Source organism: Mauremys reevesii, linkage group 15 (assembly GCF_016161935.1).
Source record: "Mauremys reevesii isolate NIE-2019 linkage group 15, ASM1616193v1, whole genome shotgun sequence".
Classification (NCBI taxonomy): Eukaryota; Metazoa; Chordata; order Testudines; family Geoemydidae; genus Mauremys; species Mauremys reevesii.
Genome location: NC_052637.1, coordinates 1866678 through 1888446, shown reverse-complemented (window position 1 = coordinate 1888446; position 21769 = coordinate 1866678). Strand labels below are relative to the sequence as shown.

The window sequence follows — 21769 nt, the reverse complement described above, 5'->3', positions numbered from 1 at the left end:
ATGGTTTAGCCTCATGGGCTTTGGTTGGCTGCAACAACAATGCATGGTTAGTACAGGAGCGGCACCAGGGTTTCTGGCGCCCTAGGCAGAATTCGGGTGGGGGGACATTTTGTGCGCTCCCTACAGGGCGCACGGGAGCTTCCGGTTCCAGTCCCGTCGTGCCGCCGAAGAAGGACCCTCTGCCGAAATGCCGCCGGCGACAGCGGCAGTCATTGAGCTGCTCAATTGCCTGCCGTTGTTTTCCGCGGCACATCGGCAGAAGGTCCTTCTTCGGCGGCGCGACGGCAGTGGAACCGGAAGCTCCCGTGTGCCCCATGGGGTGCGCACAAAATGCCACCCCCCAACTCCTGGCGCCCTAGGCAACTGCTTAGGGTCGCCTAATGGAAGGTTAGTATGAACATGTAAGGTATTATTATTATTATTATTATGTTCTTTACGACAACATAATTTTAAGCTAAACAAAAGCAATAAAAGCATTAACATTCCCATTGTAATAATATGATGGGGCTGTCGTACTGCCTTAGTTACATAGCACAATACATCATAATTAGTACATAAAGTAGATACCCTATAGGCTGTATGAAAGGCACACTTTTCAAGTTGATATATATATTTTGGAGCATATGAATTTGACCTTGTAATTCAGAGATTTTCTGGACCTTTGGTAGCAGTGAAAGCAAATTTTGGAATCGGTCAGGTACTAAGGCAGTTCAATTAAAGGGTTATTTGGAATCTCAGGGCTGACTGTAGAACTCTATTGCCTGCAGCAGTGGTGAGATTAAAATGTATGTCTTGCAAAGTGGTGGCTTTGACATTGGGATGGAAAATTAACCACGTGTTGTGTTTGAATCAGATAAGCCTGAGGCTTCTTTATTTCAAGCATATGCTGGTAGCTCTCCCGATAACAAGGAACCTTAAAGCTTAAAACCACAAACAGTTACACACCCACTTTTCCAAACCTTATTAGTAACTCAGAAGTTTATCAAAAACAAGCCTTATTAAGAATATAGCAAAAGAAGCTTTTCCTGTTATTCACAGGTTGTCCTCTTGCGGTTACTGGCTTTTCTAACACTCCTTCTCCTTTGGCAAGTTTCTTTCTTGTCCCCCTTCTCCAGCCCTCCTACTCACTTATGCAGTTAGCTTACCTTGGATAAATAGAGGCCTGGGAGAAATATGAGGCCTATTGAAGTTTTCTCTTACAACATACACGCGGCTATTATTAGCTTGGAAAAGCAGGTGTTCTGTAGGGTCGTTTTTTGTCCCATACCCTTCCAACAAACGTTGTCATGAAGAGTGACAACTTCCCCAGGCTTCAGTTTTTGTACACGCTGAAGCTGTGGGGGTTCTAAAGGCCAAAGTGTCCACTGATGCCCTATTTTTATTTAAATGTCGGGGGTTATTCCAGGAGCACTGACTAGAAATCGGTTAGGCATACTAGGTTGTTTAATTTCCCAAATGTTTTGGTGAATTATTTAATCCCACATGCATTTTTCCCACGGACCCAGCAGGATACTGGGCTTTGGTGGTTTCAGTAGAGCAAGTGTTCCTTCTTCTTTCTTGGCACAGTGGTGGTTTAGCATTTTGCAGGGGAGAGGTTACTAGCACATCACCCTGTAATGCTTTAGGTTTTTCAGCACAAGCCAAATGCATGGTAGTTCTGTCAGTGGACAAGGGAGAGGTTACTAGCATTTTATCTTATCCTTTTTTTCTGCTGCCCAAAAGAAACAGCAGCACCAGAAGGAGAAACAGGCTGATCATCAGTCGTAAAGTGCTCTTGAGGTGGAGAGGCCTTTTTGCAGTGAGAAGCACGGGTCCAGGCAGTCAGTTCTTGGCATTTTACAGCGGTGTTGGTAGTCAGCAGGACTTCATAAGGGCCTTTCCAGCGTGGAGCCAGGGCGGTCTTTCGCTGATGGACCTTTATGTAGATCCAGTTTTCTGGTTTCAGCAAGTGGCAAGGTTGTTCAGCTATAATCATTATTGTCGATTTAAAAAAAAGGTAGAAAGTCTTGCTCCAACTGTTTATCTTTGGAGCCCTACCTGCAGTAAGAGAGATTCCCTGCCCGGGTGTGCAGTTCCCCTCTTGCAATTGCTTAAGAATAAACTGTCTCTGATTTGTTACAACCAACCTAAAAGTAAAAACTCTGTTTTCTTCCACAATTATTGATGCCGTGACTCGGATGGTAACGCTCAGCTCAGCCAGCGGCAGCTACTGCGGACTGTTCCCCTTCGAACCCCAAGGTGCCAATCAAGAGGTAAGAGACCTTCTGAAATCTCTAATGGGGTATCGAAGGAGAGCTGCCCGTGGAACCGTCTGTCCCTCTGGGGCTCATGCCATCCGAACTTATTGATTTTGTAACAAAATCAAATGCAGAGAGGTACTGAGGAACTGTTGCCGCTCTCAATAAGATTACTTTGAAGTGATCAGGGCCAGCTCAAGCTCTTTTTGCCACCCCAAGCAAAAAGTGCCGCCCCCCAGGCACGTGCTTCCTCATCTGGTGCCTGGAGCCGGCCCTGGAAGTGGTACTGAGGATTTAGTTTTCCCTGATGTGTAACAAGGCCTGATCTGAGTCAATTACATGGAAGCTGCTTAACCCTTTTTGTCATGTGTCACAGAAGTTTAGATCCTGTGTGGATTCTCCCATGTTGAATGAGGTCTGATCTCCATGTGAAACTTTTCCCACAGTCCAAGCACTTACACAGTCACTCTCCTGTGTGGATTTTCTGGTGTTTAACCAGGGCCGATCTCTGTCTAAATGTTTACCTACGGAGTGAGCACCTGTGGGGGTCTCTCTCCTGCGTGGACTGCCTGATGTTTAACAAGGTGTGATCTTCTTATGAAACTTTTCTCACAGTCCACGCACTTGTGGGGTCTATCTCCTCTGTGAATTGCCTGATGTTGAACAAGGTGTGACCTGAGTTTGAAACTTTTCCCACAGTCCAAGCACTTGTGGGGTCTCTCTCCTCTGTGGACTGACTGATGACAAACAAGGTCTAACCTTCGTATGAACCTTTCCCCACAGTCCACGCACTTGTGGGGTCTCTCTCCTGTGTGGATTGTCTGATGTCGAACAAGGTGTGACCTTCTTATGAAACTTTTCTCACAGTCCACGCACTTGTGGGGTCTCTCTCCTGTGTGGACTGACTGATGACAAACAAGGTCTAACCTTCGTATGAACCTTTCCCCACAGTCCAAGCACTTGTGGGGTCTCTCTCCTGTGTGGACTGACTGATGACAAACAAGGTCTGACCTTCTCATGAAACTTTTCACACAGTCCAAGCACTTGTGGGGTCTCTCTCCTGTGTGGACTACTTTATGTCTAACAAGCTCTGACCTCTGTATGAAACTTTTCCCACAGTCCAAGCACTTGTGGGGTCTCTCTCCTGTGTGGACTGCCTGATGATAAACAAAATCTGACCTTCGTATGAAACTTTTCCCACAGTCCAAGCACTTGTGGGGTCTCTCTCCTGTGTGGACTGCCTGATGATAAACAAATTCTGACCTTCGTATGAAACTTTTCCCACAGTCCAAGCACTTGTGGGGTCTCTCTCCTGTGTGGACTGCCTGATGATAAACAAATTCTGACCTTCTTATGAAACTTTCCCCACAGTCCATGCACTTGTGGAGTCTCTCTCCTGTGTGGATTTTCTGGTGTTTAACCAGGGCTGATCTCCGTCTGAAACTTTTCCCACAGTCCAAGCACTTATGGGGTCTCTCTCCTGTGTGGATTTTCTGGTGTTTAACCAGGGCTGATCTCCGTCTGAAACTTTTCCCACAGTCCAAGCACTTATGGGGTCTCTCTCCTGTGTGGACTGCCTGATGATAAACAAATTCTGACCTTCGTATGAAACTTTTCCCACAGTCCAAGCACTTGTGGGGTCTCTCTCCTGTGTGGATTGCCTGATGTCGAACAAGGTGTGACCTTCTTATGAAACTTTTCTCACAGTACACGCACTTGTGGGGTCTCTCTCCTGTGTGGACTGACTGATGACAAACAAGGTGTGACCTTCTCATGAAACTTTTCCCACAGTCCAAGCACTTGTGTGGTCTCTCTCCTGTGTGGACTGACTGATGACAAACAAGGTCTGACCTTTGTATGAAACTTTTCCCACAGTCCAAGCACTTGTGGGGTCTCTCTCCTGTGTGGATTGCCTGATGTTTAACAAGGTGTGACCTCTGCATGAAACTTTTCCCACAGTCTAAGCACTTGTAGGGTCTATCTCCTGTGTGAATTGCCTGATGGTGAACAAGGTTTGACCTCTGTTTGAATCTTTTCCCACAGTCCAAGCACTTGTGGGGTCTCTCTCCTGTGTGGATTGCCTGATGTTTAACAAGGTAGGACCTTTCCTTGAAACTTTTCCCACAGTCCAAGCACTTGTGGGGTCTATCTCCTGTGTGTAATGCCTGATGTTTAACAAGGTGTGACCTCTGCATGAAACTTTTCCCACAGTCTAAGCACTTGTAGGGTCTATCTCCTGTGTGAATTGCCTGATGGTGAACAAGGTTTGACCTCTGTTTGAATCTTTTCCCACAGTCCAAGCACTTGTGGGGTCTCTCTCCTCTGTGTATTGCCTGATGTTTAACAAGGTCTGACCTTTGCATGAAACTTTTCCCACAGTCCAAGCACTTATGGGGCCTTTCTACAGTGTGGCTTTTCTTAAGTGACTTTTGTGCTGACTTTGGACTGAAACATATCCCTTCAGCTCCTCCCACAAAGGTCGCCTGGGGTTGCACTTCTCCAGGAACTTCCTGATGATGATTCTCCTCCTCATTCTCATTCCCTCGCTCAGCACCTTCTGGAAGAGAAACAATCCAGACAGGAGTCATTGTGCTTGGAAGAAAGAGGAATAGCACCCAGGGAAAACCCAACAGAGAGACTGAGCAATTGGATTGTGCCTCCACATCCCACCCAAACACTCAAAGTGAAGGAGAAATGGGAAGGAAACTCCTGCAGCTAAGAGGATGGGTGGAAAGTCGTGAGCGATATTTGCTGACTACATCCCTGTCCTGGCTGAAACGAGGAAGAACAGGGGGTGCTTACTCACACCATATTTGGGGATTCTCTTCCTAGATGGTTTCTGTGTCAGTCCTCACCTGTATGGGTGCATCTTGGAAGCCTTCTTTCCTCGCAGGCCTGGAGATCGGGCACCCACGGCTCTTCCCCTTGCTCCAGGCGGGCGATAAGCTCAGGTTTGGCAAGGGGAAATCCTGCGCAGAGGGTGAAATCAGACCAGATCAGGGTGCATGGAGCACTGGTGGAGTATTTGTCACTAAGGACATTCCGTGAGTGGAACCTGTCCCTGTGCTCTGCTGGAGGAACGTGGCATCCAAGAGGAAGGGAACGTGGTCACTGAGCCCCCTTGCACAGAGGATGTTGTCTGGGGAGGTGAGCTGAATTATTACTACACCCTCACTAGGCGTTCCCAGGATCTGTGCACTCTGGGGGCCTTGCTGACTCACACACAGCTCTGCACTTAAACCCCTGCCTCTTTCTAAACCTGCAGAGCCCAGAGCCCTCCCCAGGGCTGGAGCTAGTCCCAACAAGGGAGGTGAACAGGGATTGTGTGTGCAGCCAAGAAACCAGGACAATGCTGGATTTATGCCCCTTTGAAAGGTGGCGTGGGGGGATGGTTTAGCTTGTCCATTGGGTTTTGACACCCATGTTCCACTGGAGAGGGCACAGAGATGCAAGTCTCTCTCACATGGCAGCTGTGCATTATGGAACCCATTCGCCTCTAATGTAACTGACTGAGGAAGAACCTGAACACATTCAGATACGTAGGTCCCATGGCTTCTAATAACAGAGTGGACGGGAAGCCCTTACCCAGCGAGGTCACCATCTCATAGGTCTCCTGCATGACGTCCCTGTAGAGGGCTCTCTGAGCAGGGTCCAGCAGAGCCCCCTGCCCCTGGGTGAAATACACAGCCACCTCCTCGAAGGTCACCGGCATCTGAAACAACAAGAGTCCCTCCCTCAGCACCTGCTGCCCCAGATACAATCCCACTAGTTACGGGAAGGGGAAAAAATGTGAAGCTCTGGGAGGGCCAGACTGGCAGAATCCCACCACCACCCAGCTCAGAGGCTTCAGGGTGGGAAGAAGGTGAGCGCTCCCTATCGGCTACATCAGACGGAGCAGGGCCGGGATTTCTTATTTCCGACATGCCTGCCAGCCACAGGCTGACATGGGAAGCAGAGCTCTGAGCCGGGGACAGGGACCGGAATACCAACAGCTTCTCTTCATATTTCACAGCAGCCTCAGGCCAGTGGGTCCAGGCTCCAGCACTGGGAGTCTGGAAAATGTTCCCAGGCCTGCCTACGGGGTTGTATCCTGTTTGAGAAATGGAGGAATGTCCCCTCTCCCCTCCCCCGCCTCCAATGGGCCTACTCAGAAAATCAGCAGGTTTCTCACACCCTGTCTCCTCTTTGCCTCTCCCTCACCCCGCCCAGTAGCTCCCTGAAAATCTCCTACCTGAACTGGCTCCATCACAGCCATTTCCCTTCCCTGTCTCCTAGAAGACGGGACCATCTGGAGCGAAATGTGGACGTGATTCCTCAGTCTGTCAGGGCGAGAGGAGCAATGGGGGAGGTTACAGAAGGGGCTTCAGTCCATGTCACCCGCAGATTCCCATGGAAGAAACAGATTCTTCACTCTTGTGTTTGTTAGCAGCAAGTCAGAGGCAGTTTATTTCAAGCAACTGCAGGGGCAGCCTACGGGGACGGGGGGGGTTCCCTTTCTTAGGCAGGTCTCCAAAGTACAACAGTTTAAAGCACATATTTATAGGTTCCCCTCACATATATCAACGGATACAGCTGAATCTTGTTATACATTTTCCTTCCCATTCTTATCTGAAAGCAAGGTTAGAAAACAGCTTCCCATGTCGTTTCCCCATCCGCCTCGCACAATCCCCGCTTCGACAAATCTCGTGACGTTAGGGTTAGGGTTAGCCTTGTCGTGGAAAAACGACCAGGCGTTGTGTTTGGATCAGAACCGCCTGAGGCCTTTGATTGATTACCAGCGCACAGGGGCGGACCGCTATTGGAAACAGCCTACCCGAAGCTGGTTACAGACAGGCTTATAAAGCTTAAAAGCACAAACTCGTTACACAAGGCTGCATACATTGCCTTGTCATTTCCTAACTAGAAATGTTGCAAAATCAATATAAATTAGAGCAAACTTAAATTCTTCCCATGTTAGGCCTCTCCTGGTATTAACTGTCTGTCCTATTGCGGTGAAACGGCGACTGTGAAGGATATGGCACAATTGTTTTTGGCTAGGGGACTGTTGGGTACTTTCCACTGCCTCCTCTGTGCCCTCATTTCAGCGAGCTGACCTTGGCAGCTCGACATGAGGCTTGGGCCTATAAGGTTTGGATGCCACTTGATTTTTCCTTACAAGGGGTTTGGGGTGCAGACTGCGGTGGGGAGAGGACACCCCCCAGCCCTCTCTCACCGCAGCAGCTCGGGGCAGGGTGAGAGGCACCTCTCCCCAGCCACGGCAGCTGCTGTGGTCGTAAGCCGGGCTGAGGGAGGGGTTCCTCTCCCCAGCAGCTCTGGTGGACCTGGGTCGAGCCTGGTGAGGGGATTTTTTCCACTCTGACTCCTTCTGCCCCTTGTACACAGAAACAAGTAGGATCTTAGTTCAAGGCCTGTAAGCAAGCTTGACCAAACTCAGGACCTTGACTAAAGCTTAAGGCCGGCTAAATTTTCCCTCACAGCCTGTCTTCTGCTCTGTCTCTTAAAAACACTAAGATGGCTGCTGCAAACGCCCTTTTCACACTTCCACATTCCCCCGAGGCTCTTCAGACCCTTCCAGTAACAGCAACTCTGAGCCAAATGCTAGAAAAAGAGCAGAACTGAAAGGGCCACTTTGGGAGATTTCCCCGCACTGCCCTGTAAACTCCTCTCCCTGAGGAACAGCCGGAGCCCTCTGGTGGCATCACCCGAAGAACGAGCTGCCCTGGACTCCCCCAGCAGCCCCCAGGGACAGGCAGACAAAGGCTGATTCCATTGGCCCATCCACTCTCCCTACCGGCCAGAATCAGCAGTGACTCCGGTGGGGCTGAGATCTGAAACCTGCAGGAAAATCAGACCAGGGCCCCGGGTAGACCCCAAAACTCATGAGACACAGACCCCAGCAGCACGGGTGTGTCTGACAATACATAGGGTGACCAGATGTCCCAATTTTATAGGGATGGTCCCGATTTTTGGGTCTTTTTCATATATAGGCTCCTATCACCCCCCCCCCCCCACCTCCTGTCCTGATTTTTCACACTTGCTGTCTGGTCACCCTAGACAATAACACACTGAGAGCGGGAGCTGGGTTTTTGCTTTGTAGCCTCTGCACCCTGAGGGGTTCCAGTTCCTGATCACTCCCAAAGCTGGTTTGATCAGTTCCAGGAGGAGAAAAGCTTCTCTCTGCCCCTCCCCCTTTGTGTCCCATGGGGCAGAGAAGCTGCCTGGGCATCTCCCCACCTACCACCGCCAGTCTCCCCACATCCCCCCTCCGCTCGCAGTGTCCCCCTCACATCTTCCCCCATTCCAGCCTCGCTCCCCTCGGGCCCACAATCCCCCTGATCCCCCCGCATCGCCCCATCTTCCCTTCAGTGCCCCCGCCCCCATCCCAGCCTGCCCCCCGCAGCCCCGCACCCGCTTGCTGCCCCCACCCCGCTCCCCCGCCTGCCCTCACCCCCTGCAGCCCGGGCGGGTTGCTCTCACCTTCCCTCCGAGCGGGGCCCCCCGGGGCAGGGGCCGGGCCGGGCCGGGCTGGGGGCTCTGCCCTGGGAGAGGCTCCTGGGGGGGAGCAGCGGGAAGGGCCCTGCTGGAGATTCCCCTCTCCCGGCTGCAGCCAGGGCTCCGGGCTCCCAGCACCAGCCGCCCCCCGGGGCTCGGGGATCTCGCCAGGAGCCTGGGAGCCAGAGTCACCGCAGCGGCTGCGAGTCGCTTCCTGCTGCCGGGCCGGAGCCCAGCGCTCGCTGCCTGGAGCCGCCTCCCGGCCGCTCCTGGGTCCTAGAGATCAACCCATCACAATTTAGCATCTCTGGGTCCGGCTCCTGTTCCACTCCCAGGCGCTAAGGTCAGAAGGGCCCATCACGAGCATCTGGCCCAGGGGGTCTCACGACCAAATTTGGTGGCCTCGGAGTGTGGCCAGCAACTCTCACTGGTGGCCGCTCTGACACTTTCCCCTATAATCCTAACTAACTTTAGGAGAAGCCAATAAATATGCACACAGGTAAGGGGGGGGGGGATGTTCCTCCTAGTGTGGGGGAACTTTTCTGGCTTATATGGAGCCATGGTGGAATTGGCTAGCAAAATAATCTGAGTCCTTTACCCAGAGGCCTGCATGACCTGAAGGACCCCTCCCCTTCCACTCTGGTCCCCATAATCCCCAGGCTGGGCTCAGGGCTCCGACCTGAGGTGCTCAACCCCCAATCTTCTTGTGATCACCCAGGGCAGGTATCCCCATCGGGGGGTGTTCCCTTCACTCTGGACGCTTCCCTGATCATTGCACAGAGTTCAGTACAAATACAATTTATTAAACAACAATTAATACAAAAATGAGGAGAAAAGCGGGAAAGATTAAAGGAAAACATGTCACTCCACTCTGTGGGGGCGGGGGGACCACAAACAGCGTCTGTGGGATGCCAGGGCAGTTCACAGTCTGTTCCTCCCATGTCCCAGGCCTCCTGCCCAGGCCCTGGCTGTGCTGCAGGGATGCTGCGGGTCAGACACTTACTCTGGTGGTGGCCACATGCACTCAGGCTCTAGGTGGCAGGACCCTTCTCCTAGATCAGTCTCTTCCTCTCAGGGTTATTTATAAATAAATAAATGGCGATATACCAATCTCCGAGAACTGGAAGGGACCTTGAAAGGTCATCGAGTCCAGCCCCCTGCCTTCACTAGCAGGACCAAGTACTGATTTGTCCCCAGATCCCCAAGTGGCCTCCCTCAAGGACTGAACTCACAACCCTGGGTTTAGCAGCCCAATACTCAAACCACACCCAGTCTGGCCTGCAAGGCCTCTTGGCTGAGGGTGTCTCCTTGCCCTGGGCCCCCTTGGTTCACTGCTCCCAGCTCCGAACTGCTCCAGTTTCCCTCTGCCACAGCACTGCTGCTGCTCTGCGTCCAGCCCAACACTCCTCTTTCCTTGGCACCTCCTGCTCTGCTCTGGCCCAGCCAGCTCCACTCACACAGAGGAGAGGAGAGGACCCCGGGCTGCTGACTCCCTCATTGGCTTGCCTGCCCTGTCCATCAGGCTGACCTAAAGCATTGACCCCTTTCCATTGTCAGTCTCAGGATCTTGATTTCTCATTGGCCCTTCCCCTTTCTTTTGGTATTAGGAGGTGGCTAAACGATTGAAATGGCCAACTAGTGGCCAACTCATTAAGTTTCAGTAAGAGGCCAACAATCCCCTTACACCTATAAAAGTGAAAATCATAATTTATTTATTGCTAGCTAGTAAGTCTGCTGCTGGGAAAAAAATGTTATTTCTACGTTTGCTAAAAATTTTTAACAACTTCTCAGCTAGCGACTCAGGTTGCCAACTTGGTAATATTTAAAAATGGACACTCAAGCAGGATTGCTGGAACTTTCCCTGCCCCACCTCTTACCCCTGAGGTCCCATCCCTGCCCCACTTCTTCCTTGCAAGGCCCTGCCCCAACTCCGCCTCCTCCTCCAAGGCTCTGCCCGCCCTCCACTTCTCTTCCTCCCCTCCCTGGCTAGGTCAGGAGGGACTTGCCTGTGGAGCCAGGCCTGGGAGCTGCAGCTGCCCAGGGCAGATAGGAGGCAGCCCCGGCTGAGTAGGGTCTGATGCGAGTGATGACACAGTTCCTCCCCACCCGCAGTAACTCGACTTTGGGTGTCCGAGCAGTAGATCTGACCAGATACTGTCACGTCCCCTTTTCGACTGGATTTCATGGTTGAAAACCAGGCACCTGCCCACGCTAACAGCACCCAATGTGCAATAAGTGCTGGGACTGCGTCAGGAACAACTTCTGCTTTCTGATGGTGGAGGAAGTAACCGGAGGGCAGACGGGTTAGACTCAGTTCTGACCAGCGGGGAATGGGGCTTAGATGGTGGGGGGGACTTCACACAGAGCTTGTAGGGCAGCCACAGTCCTGGGAGAGAGCTGCTGCTGGACTGGAGAGACCGGGCTCTCAGCTCCCCACACTGCCCCTCTTAGGTTGGTGGAAGTGCTCCTGGTGAGGACATGCCGCACCGACCCAAGAAGGATTGTGTGAACATCACCTACCACAGTCATTACTCTCACCCCAAAGCTTTCAGCAGTCCATGTTCATTGGAAAGCCTTCCAGCTAGGACCACTCCCCCAGCTCAATGATGCTCCTATTGTCTTTCAAGTGATCTTGCTCCCATAAGTAGAGATGGAGCAGGGGAGGTGGCCAGAGCCCTTCTCCCCGCCCCTTCTTATACTCAGAACCTTTATACTGGAAAAGTCTTTAGTGGGTCATGGGGTCAAGGAACTCCATGGCACAGGTGAGCTCCACACTACGCTACAGATGAATTGTAAGTTTCTTTGTTTACCCCCTTCTTTCTATTGGTGGATGGACAAATAAGAGTTTTCTAACAGGGACAGTCAGTCCTTTGTTGTCTCTGAGGAGTTAGTCTGTGGGCGTTCCCTAGAACTATGGCATATTTCAGTAACAAACTGGGTTACCCTATGGCTGGGTTTTCCCAGAGAGAGCCTCTTTTTTGAGCCTGCTCAGTGGAGACGCTCTCTACACCAATATTCCACAGGAGGATGGGCTACAAGCTGTCAGGAACAGTATCCCTGATGAGGCCACAGCACACCTGGCAACTGAGCTTTGTCACTTTGTCCTCACTCACAACCATTTCAGATCTGGGGACAACTTACACCTTCAAGTCAGCGACACTGCTACGGGTATCCGCATGGCCCCACAGTATGCCAATATTTTAATGGCTGACTTAGAACAACGGTTTTTTGCCTCTCGTCCCCTAGCGCCCCCTCCTCTACTTGTACTACATTGATGACATCTTCATCATATGGACCCATGGGAAGGAGACCCTTGAAGAATTCCACCAGGATTTCAACAATTTCCACCCCACCATCGACCTCAGCCTGAACCAGGCCACACAAGAGATCCACTTCATGAAAACTACAGTGCAAATAATTGATGATCACATAACCACCACCCTATACTGGAAACCTACTGACCTTTATACTTACCTACATGCCTCCAGCATCCATCCAGGACACATCACACGATCCACTGTCTACAGCCATGCCTCAAGACACAACCGCATTTGCTCCAATCCCTCCGGCAGAGACAAACACCTATAAGATCTCTATCAAGCATTCTTAAAACTACAATACCCGCCTGGGGAAGTGAGGAAACAGATTGACAGAGCAAGATGGGTACCCAGAAGTCACCTATTACAGGACAGGCCCAACAAGGAAAATAACAGAACACCACTGGCCATCACTTACAGCCCCCAGCTAAAACCTCTCCAGCGCATCATCAACCATCTACAACCGATCCTGGAGACAGTTTATTCTTAAGCAATTGCAAGAGGGGAACTACACACCCGGGCAGGGAATTTCCCTTACTTTAGGTAGGGCTCCAAATATAAACAATTGGGGCAAGGCCTTTCTACCTTTTTTTTTTATTTAAATAGACAATAATGATTATAGCTGCAGTTTGTTTATACATTTTTGCCGGATTTTTTTAAATAAGCTTTGCTGCAGTTTACATTTTATTATTATTAAAGCAAGGTCAAAAAACAGCATTTCTGACCATTTCCCCAGCCGCCTAGCACAAACCCTGCTTCCACAAATCTTGCGCTATTAGCAAGAAGGTTAGCCTGTCTTTTACTCTGTCACTTGACAACACAAAATGGCTACTACACTTCCACACACAACTCTTTTGTGCTTCTAGCACAACAATCAATTTTAAACTTTTTTTTTATTAAACCTTGCATTTTTGATTTTAGAATAAATGGTTTAGCCTCATGGGCTTTGGTTGGCTGCAACAACAATGCATGGTTAGTACAGGAGCGGTGTGACGTTATGAGTGTAATATAATATCTCATTGAAGGTGACAGGACCAGAACGAGTTAATTAACTCATAGACTGACCTGACCCATGGGTGAACCTTAAGGACTGGTTAGGAAGATATGTAACCGACTAGAGCTTTGAAATGCAAGTCTGCATTGTTAGAGGTAGAAGGGGAGATATTTGCTCAGGTCTTGTGATGTCAGCAAACAAGTCTTGTCTATTGCTATAGTTTTAATTCAAAGATCAAAAAAGGAATATTAGCATTTATGATGATACTTGAGGGAAATAGTATTATTGTCTATGTGTCTCTTTGAAGGTTGTGCTAACCTGTATCTGAACTGTTTAATGGATAAATTACTCTGTGCTAATTGCCAGGATGTTTGGAAGAAGGAGTTAAGCCTATTGTTTTCTCAGGCCAAAAGGCTGCTGGAAATGTATAAGAAGCCTGGGACATGATCCTGCTTCATCTCAGATCTGCTCTGGGTTTCAAGAGGGGGAAACCTTAAGCCATAAGGATTGAGATCCCCAGTCACTGACTGGAGCCACCCTGAATATAAACATTGGACTATAACCTATGGACTATTTCTAAAAGGACTTTTGGCAACTACAAGCTGATCTCTGCTATGCATCTGAACCTCAAGAATTGAATTCAAGTCTGTCTGTAGATTGATCTTTTAACCAACACTCTCTCTCTTTTCTTTTTTAATAAATTTTAGCTTAGTTAATAAGAATTGGCTATAGCTTATTGTGGGTAAGATCTAAGTTATAATTGGACCTGGGTATGTGGCTGATCCTTTGGGATTGGAAGAACCTTTTCTTTTATATGATGAAGTAAGATTCTCAGGAATCATCATCATATCTGACAGGTGTGTGTGGACGGAGGCCTGAAGCTGGGCACTTTAAGGGAACTGCGTGGTTTGGACTTCTAAGTGACCAGTGAGGTACTAGAGAAGCTGTTTTGTGCTGGTTTGGTAAATCTAAGTATTGGAATAACCACCAGCATTTGGGGTTTGTATGCCCCGTTTGGTTTGCAGTTCACCCTAATTGAGTGACCTCAGCTGGCTCCCACGGGCAGCACCGTCACAAGCGGCGCCAGGGTTTCTGGCGCCCTAGGCAGAATTCACGGGGCGGCATTTTGTGCGCTCCCCACAGACAGGGGAATCCAGGGCGCGTGGGAGCTTCCGGTCCCGTCGTGCCGCCAAAGAAGGACCCTCTGCCAAAATGCCGCCGGCGACAGCGGCAGTCATTGAGCTGCTCAATTGCCTCCTGCTGTTTTCCGCGGCACATCGGCAGAAAGTCCATCTTCGGCGGCGCGACGGGAGTGGAACCGGAAGCTCCCGTGTGCCCCGTGGGGAGCGCACAAAATGCCACCCCCCGAATCCTGGCGCCCTAGGCGACTGCTTAAGGTCGCCTAATGGAAGGTTACTATGAACATGTAAGGTATTATTATTATTACATTCTTTACGACAACATAATTTTAAGCTAAACAAAAGCAATAAAACCATTAACAATCCCATTGTAATAATATGATGGGGCTGTTGCACAATACATCATAATTAGTAAATAAAGCAGATACCCTATAGGCTATATGAAAGACACACTTTTCAATTTGATATATATATTTTGGAGCATATGAATCTGACCTTGTAATTCAGAGATTTTCTGGACCTTTGGTAGCAGTGAAAGCAAATTTTGGAATCGGTCAGGTACTAAGGCAGTTCAATTAAAGGGTTATTTGGAATCTCAGGGCTGACTGTAGAACTCTATTGCAGCAGTGGTCAGATTAAAACGTATGTCTTGCAAAGTGGTGGCTTTGACATTGGGGTGGAAAATTAACCACGTGTTGTGTTTGAATCAGATCAGCCTGAGGCTTCTTTATTTCAAGCATATGCTGGTAGCTCTCCCGATAACAAGGAGCCTTAAAGCTTAAAACCACAAACAGTTACACACCCACTTTTCCAAACCTTATTAGTAACTTAGAAGTTTATCAAAAACAAGCCTTCTTAAGAATATAGCAAAAGAAGCTTTTCCTGTTATTCACAGGTTGTCCTCTTGCGGTTACTGGCTTTTCTAACACTCCTTCTCCTTTGGAAAGTTTCTTTCTTGTCCACCTTCTCCAGCCCTCCTACTCACTTATGCAGTTAGCTTACCTTGGATAAATAGAGGCCTGGGAGAAATATGAGTCCTATTGAAGTTTTCTCTTACAACATACACGCGGCTATTATTAGCTTGGAAAAGCAGGTGTTCTGTAGGGTCGTTTTTTGTCCCTTACCCTTCCAACAAACGTTGTCATGAACAGTGACAACTTCCCCTGGCTTCAGTTTTTGTACACGCTGAAGCTGTGGGGGTTCTAAAGGCCAAAGTGTCCACTGATTCCCTATTTTTATTTAAATGTCGGGGGTTATTCCAGGAGCACTGACTAGAAATCGGTTAGGAATACCAGGTCGTTTAATTTCCCATATGTTTTGGTGAATTATTTAATCCCACATGCATTTTTCCCACGGACCCAGCAGGATACTGGGCTTTGGTGGTTTCAGTAGAGCAAGTGTTCCTTCTTCTTTCTTGGCACAGTCGTGGTTTAGCATTTTGCAGGGGAGAGGTTACTAGCACATCACCCTGTAATGCTTTAGGTTTTTCAGCACAAGCCAAATGCATGGTAGTTCTGTCAGTGGACAAGGGAGAGGTTACTAGCATTTTATCTTATCCTTTTTTTCTGCTGCCCAAAAGAAACAGCAGCACCAGAAGGAGAAACAGGCTGATCATCAGTCGTAAAGTGCTCTTGAGGTGGAGAGGCCTTTTTGCAGTGAGAAGCACGGGTCCAGGCAGTCAGTTCTTGGCATTTTACAGCGGTGTTGGTAGTCAGCAGGACTTGATAAGGGCCTTTCCAGCGTGGAGCCAGGGCGGTCTTTCGCTGATGGACCTTTATGTAGATCCAGTTTTCTGGTTTCAGCAAGTGGCAAGGTTGTTCATGTATAATCATTATTGTCGATTTAAAAAAAAGGTAGAAAGTCTTGCTCCAACTGTTTATATTTGGAGCCCTACCTGCAGTAAGAGAGATTCCCTGCTCGGGTGTGCAGTTCCCCTCTTGCAACTGCTTAAGAATAAACTTTCTCTGATTTGTTACAACCAACCTAAAAGTAAAAACTCTGTTTTCTTCCACAATTATTGATGCCGTGACTCGGATGGTAACGCCCAGCTCAGCCAGCGGCAGCTACTGCGGACTGTTCCCCTTCGAACCCCAAGGCGCCAATCAAGAGGTAAGAGACCTTTTGAAATCTCTAATGGGGTATCGAAGGAGAGCTGCCCGTGGAACCGTCTGTCCCTCTGGGGCTCATGCCATCCGAACTTATTGATTTTGTAACAAAATCAAATGCAGAGAGGTACTGAGGAACTGTTGCCGCTCTCAATAAGATTACTTTGAAGTGATCAGGGCCAGCTCAAGCTCTTTTTGCCACCCCAAGCAAAAAGTGCCGCCCCCCAGGCACGTGCTTCCTCGTCTGGTGCCTGGAGCCGGCCCTCGAAGTGGTACTGAGGATTTAGTTTTCCCTGATGTGTAACAAGGCCTGATCTGAGTCAATTACATGAAAGCTGCTTAACCCTTTTTGTCATGTGTCACAGAAGTTTAGATCCTGTGTGGATTCTCCCATGTTGAATGAGGTCTGATCTCCATGTGAAACTTTTCCCACAGTCCAAGCACTTACACAGTCACTCTCCTGTGTGGATTTTCTGGTGTTTAACCAGGGCCGATCTCAGTCTAAATGTTTACCTACGGAGTGAGCACCTGTGGGGGTCTCTCTCCTGCGTGGACTGCCTGATGTCGAACAAGGTGTGATCTTCTTATGAAACTTTTCTCACAGTCCACGCACTTGTGGGGTCTCTCTCCTGTGTGGATTGTCTGATGTCGAACAAGGTGTGACCTTCTTATGAAACTTTTCTCACAGTCCACGCACTTGTGGGGTCTCTCTCCTGTGTGGACTGACTGATGACAAACAAGGTCTAACCTTCGTATGAACCTTTCCCCACAGTCCAAGCACTTGTGGGGTCTCTCTCCTGTGTGGACTGACTGATGACAAACAAGGTCTGACCTTCTCATGAAACTTTTCCCACAGTCCAAGCACTTGTGGGGTCTCTCTCCTGTGTGGACTACTTTATGTCTAACAAGCTCTGACCTCTGTATGAAACTTTTCCCACAGTCCAAGCACTTGTGGGGTCTCTCTCCTGTGTGGACTGCCTGATGATAAACAAATTCTGACCTTCGTATGAAACTTTTCCCACAGTCCAAGCACTTGTGGGGTCTCTCTCCTGTGTGGACTGCCTGATGATAAACAAATTCTGACCTTCGTATGAAACTTTTCCCACAGTCCAAGCACTTGTGGGGTCTCTCTCCTGTGTGGACTGCCTGATGATAAACAAATTCTGACCTTCTTATGAAACTTTTCTCACAGTACACGCACTTGTGGGGTCTCTCTCCTGTGTGGACTGACTGATGACAAACAAGGTGTGACCTTCGTATGAAACTTTTCCTACAGTCCAAGCACTTGTGTGGTCTCTCTCCTGTGTGGACTGACTGATGACAAACAAGGTCTGACCTTTGTATGAAACTTTTCCCACAGTCCAAGCACTTGTGGGGTCTCTCTCCTGTGTGGATTGCCTGATGTTTAACAATGTGTGACCTCTGCATGAAACTTTTCCCACAGTCTAAGCACTTGTAGGGTCTATCTCCTGTGTGAATTGCCTGATGGTGAACAAGGTTTGACCTCTGTTTGAATCTTTTCCCACAGTCCAAGCACTTGTGGGGTCTCTCTCCTCTGTGTATTGCCTGATGTTTAACAAGGTCTGACCTTTGCATGAAACTTTTCCCACAGTCCAAGCACTTATGGGGCCTTTCTACAGTGTGGCTTTTCTTAAGTGACTTTTGTGCTGACTTTGGACTGAAACATTTCCCTTCAGCTCCTCCCACGAAGGTCGCCTGTGGTTGCACTTCTCCAGGAACTTCCTGATGATGATTCTCCTCCTCATTCTCATTCCCTCGCTCAGCACCTTCTGGAAGAGAAACAATCCAGACAGGAGTCATTGTGCTTGGAAGAAAGAGGAATAGCACCCAGGGAAAACCCAACAGAGAGACTGAGCAATTGGATTGTGCCTCCACATCCCACCCAAACACTCAAAGTGAAGGAGAAATGGGAAGGAAACTCCTGCAGCTAAGAGGATGGGTGGAAAGTCGTGAGCGATATTTGCTGACTACATCCCTGTCCTGGCTGAAACGAGGAAGAACAGGGGGTGCTTACTCACACCATATTTGGGGATTCTCAACTTTTTCCTTCACTTCCTAGATGGTTTCTGTGTCAGTCCTCACCTGTATGGGTGCATCTTGGAAGCCTTCTTTCCTCGCAGGCCTGGAGATCGGGCACCCACGGCTCTTCCCCTTGCTCCAGGCGGGCGATAAGCTCAGGTTTGGCAAGGGGAAATCCTGCGCAGAGGGTGAAATCAGACCAGATCAGGGTGCATGGAGCACTGGTGGAGTATTTGTCACTAAGGACATTCCGTGAGTGGAACCTGTCCCTGTGCTCTGCTGGAGGAACGTGGCATCCAAGAGGAAGGGAACGTGGTCACTGAGCCCCCTTGCGCAGAGGATGTTGTCTTGGGAGGTGAGCTGAATTATTACTACACCCTCACTAGGCGTTCCCAGGATCTCTGCACTCTGGGGGCCTTGCTGACTCACACACATCTCTGCACTTAAACCCCTGCCTCTTTCTAAACCTGCAGAGCCAAGAGCCCTCCCCAGGGCTGGAGCTAGTCCCAACAAGGGAGGTGAACAGGGGTTGTGTGTGCAGCCAAGAAACAACACGGACAGGACAATGCTGGATTTATGCCCCTTTGAAAGGTGGAGGGGTGGGGATGGTTTAGCTTGTCCATTGGGTTTTGACACCCATGTTCCACTGGAGAGGGCACAGAGATGCAAGTCTCTCTCACATGGCAGCTGTGCATTATGGAACCCATTCGCCTCTAATGTAACTGACTGAGGAAGAACCTGAACACATTCAGATACGTAAGTCCCATGGCTTCTAATAACAGAGTGGACGGGAATCCCTTACCCAGCGAGGTCACCATCTCATAGGTCTCCTGCATGACGTCCCTGTAGAGGGCTCTCTGAGCGGGGTCCAGCAGAGCTCCCTGCCCCTGGGTGAAATACACAGCCACCTCCTCGAAGGTCACCGGCATCTGAAACAACAAGAGTCCCTCCCTCAGCACCTGCTGCCCCAGATACAATCCCACTAGTCACGGAAAGGGGAAAAAAATGTGAAGCTCTGGGAGGGCCAGACTGGCAGAATCCCACCACCACCCAGCTCAGAGGCTTCAGGGTGGGAAGAAGGTGAGCGCTCCCTATCCCCCACATCAGACGGAGCAGGGCCGGGATTTCTTATTTCCCACATGCCTGTCAGCCACAGTCTGACATGGGAAGCAGAGCTCTGAGCCGGGGACAGGGACCGGAATACCAACAGCTTCTCTTCATATTTCACAGCAGCCTCAGGCCAGTGGGTCCAGGCTCCAGCATTGGGAGTCTGGAAAATGTTCCCAGGCCTGCCTACGGGGTTGTATCCTGTTTGAGAAATGGGGGAATGTCCCCTCTCCCCTCCCCCGCCTTTAATGGGCCTACTCAGAAAATCAGCAGATTTCTCACACCCTGTCTCCTCTCTGCCTCTCCCTCACCCCGCCCAGTACCTCCCTGAAAATCTCCTACCTGAACTGGCTCCATCACAGCCATTTCCCTTCCCTGTCTCCTAGAAGACGGGACCATCTGGAGCAAAATGTGGACGTGATTCCTCAGTCTGTCAGGGCGAGAGGAGCAATGGGGGAGGTTACGGAAGGGACTTCAGTCCATGTCACCCGCAGATTCCCATGGAAGAAACAGATTCTTCACTCTTGTGTTTGTTAGCAGCAAGTCAGAGGCAGTTTATTTCAAGCAATTGCAGGGGGAGCCTACGGGGTTCCTTTCTTAGGCAGGTCTCCAAAGTACAACAGTTTAAAGCACATATTTATAGGTTCCCCTCACATATATCAACGGATACAGCTGAATCTTGTTATACATTTTCCTTCCCATTCTTATCTGAAAGCAAGGTTAGAAAACAGCTTCTGATGTCGTTTCCCCATCCGCCTCGCACAATCGCCGCTTCTACAAATCTCGTGACGTTAGGGTTAGGGTTAGCCTTGTCGTGGAAAAACGACCAGGCGTTGTGTTTGGATCAGAACAGCCTGAGGCCTTTGATTAATTACCAGCGCACAGGGGCGGACCGCTATTGGAAACAGCCTCCCCGAAGCTGGTTACAGACAGGCTTATAAAGCTTAAAAGCACAAACTCGTTACACAAGGCTGCATACATTGCCTTGTCATTTCCTAACTAGAAATGTTGCAAAATCAATATAAATTAGAGCAAACTTAAATTCTTCCCATGTTAGGCCTCTCCTGGTATTTACTGTCTGTCCTTTTGCGGTGAAACGGCGACTGTGAAGGATATGGCACAATTGTTTTTGGCTAGGGGACTGTTGGGTACTTTCCACTGCCTCCTCTGTGCCCTCATTTCAGCGAGCTGACCTTGGCAGCTCGACATGAGGCTTGGGCCTATAATGTTTGGATGCCACCGGATTTTCCCTTACAAGGGGTTTGGGATGCAGACTGCAGTGGGGAGAGGACACCCCCCAGCCCTCTCTCACCGCAGGAGCTCGGGGCAGGGTGAGAGGCACCTCTCCCCAGCCACGGCAGCTGCTGTGGTCCTGAGCCGGGCTGAGGGAGGGGTTCCTCTCCCCAGCAGCTCTGGTGGAGCTGGGTCGAGCCTGGGGAGGGGATTTTTTCCATTCTGACTCCTTCTGCCCCTTGTACACAGAAACAAGCAGGATCTTAGTTCAAGGCCTGTAAGCAAGCTTGACCAAACTCAGAGGACCTTGACTAAAGCTTAAGGCCGGCTAAATTTTCCCTCACAGCCTGTCTTCTGCTCTGTCTCTTAAAAACACTAAGATGGCTGCTGCAAACCCCCTTTTCACACGTCCACATTCCCCCGAGGCTCTTCAGACACTTCCCGTAACAGCAACTCTAAGCCAAATGCTAGAAAATGAAAAGGAAAAAAAGGGGCCACTTTGGGGGATTTCCCTGCACTACCCTGTAAACTCCTCTCCCTGAGGAACAGCCGGAGCCCTCTGGTGGCATCACCCGAAGAACGAGCTGCCCTGGACTCCCCCAGCAGCCCCCAGGGATAGGCAGAAAAAGGCTGATTCCATTGGCCCATCCACTCTCCCTACCGGCCAGAATCAGCAGCGACTCCGGTGGGGCTGAGAACTGAATCCTGCAGGAAAATCAGACCAGGGCCCCGGGCTGACCCCAAAACTCATGAGACACAGACCCCAGCAGCACGGGGGTGTCTGACAATACATAGGGTGACCAGATGTCCTGATTTTATAGGGATGGTCCCGATTTTTGGGTCTTTTTCATATATAGGCTCCTATCACCCCCCACCTCCTGTCCTGATTTTTCACACTTGCTGTCTGGTCACCCTAGACAACAACACACTGGGAGCGGCGGGGGGCGGGGGGGGGTTTGCTTTGTAGCCTCTGCACCCTGAGAGGTTAGTCCCTGATCATTCCCAAAGCTGGTTTGATCAGTTCCAGGAGGAGAAAAGCTTCTCTCCGCCCCTCCCCTCCCCCCTCGTGTCCCGTGGGGCGGAGAAGCTGCCTGGGCATCTCCCC

At 49.9% G+C, this 21769-nt stretch overlaps 2 protein-coding genes and 1 long non-coding RNA gene across 4 annotated transcripts; all 3 read right to left on the bottom strand.

The window, feature by feature from the left end:
* Nucleotides 1-342: 342 nt before the first annotated feature.
* LOC120382866 (zinc finger protein 585B-like) lies at nucleotides 343-5875 on the bottom strand. Of its 2 annotated transcripts, XM_039500299.1 has the most exons (4): nucleotides 5823-5875; nucleotides 5093-5206; nucleotides 3585-4794; nucleotides 343-3248 (listed from the first exon to the last, which is right to left on the bottom strand). In XM_039500299.1, the coding sequence occupies exons 1-4, from the start codon at nucleotides 5854-5856 to the stop codon at nucleotides 2762-2764; spliced, it is 1845 nt and encodes a 614-aa protein (XP_039356233.1). In that variant the 5' UTR covers nucleotides 5857-5875; the 3' UTR covers nucleotides 343-2761. The 2 variants fall into 2 exon arrangements, with proteins under 2 accessions (XP_039356233.1, XP_039356232.1); XM_039500298.1 differs by having other exon boundaries at nucleotides 343-4794.
* Nucleotides 5876-5904: 29 nt separating this feature from the next.
* Nucleotides 5905-8779, bottom strand: LOC120382937. The gene is made up of 3 exons (XR_005588276.1): nucleotides 8715-8779; nucleotides 6469-6556; nucleotides 5905-5949 (listed from the first exon to the last, which is right to left on the bottom strand). It is a non-coding gene; the product is annotated as an uncharacterized LOC120382937 (long non-coding RNA).
* Nucleotides 8780-14476: 5697 nt separating this feature from the next.
* Nucleotides 14477-19179, bottom strand: LOC120382894 (zinc finger protein 484-like). Its single transcript, XM_039500357.1, has 3 exons — nucleotides 19127-19179; nucleotides 18388-18501; nucleotides 14477-18074 (listed from the first exon to the last, which is right to left on the bottom strand). Exons 1-3 carry the CDS (start codon nucleotides 19158-19160, stop codon nucleotides 16798-16800), a joined length of 1425 nt encoding a protein of 474 aa, XP_039356291.1. The 5' UTR covers nucleotides 19161-19179; the 3' UTR covers nucleotides 14477-16797.
* Between the last annotated feature and the right edge of the window lie 2590 nt (nucleotides 19180-21769).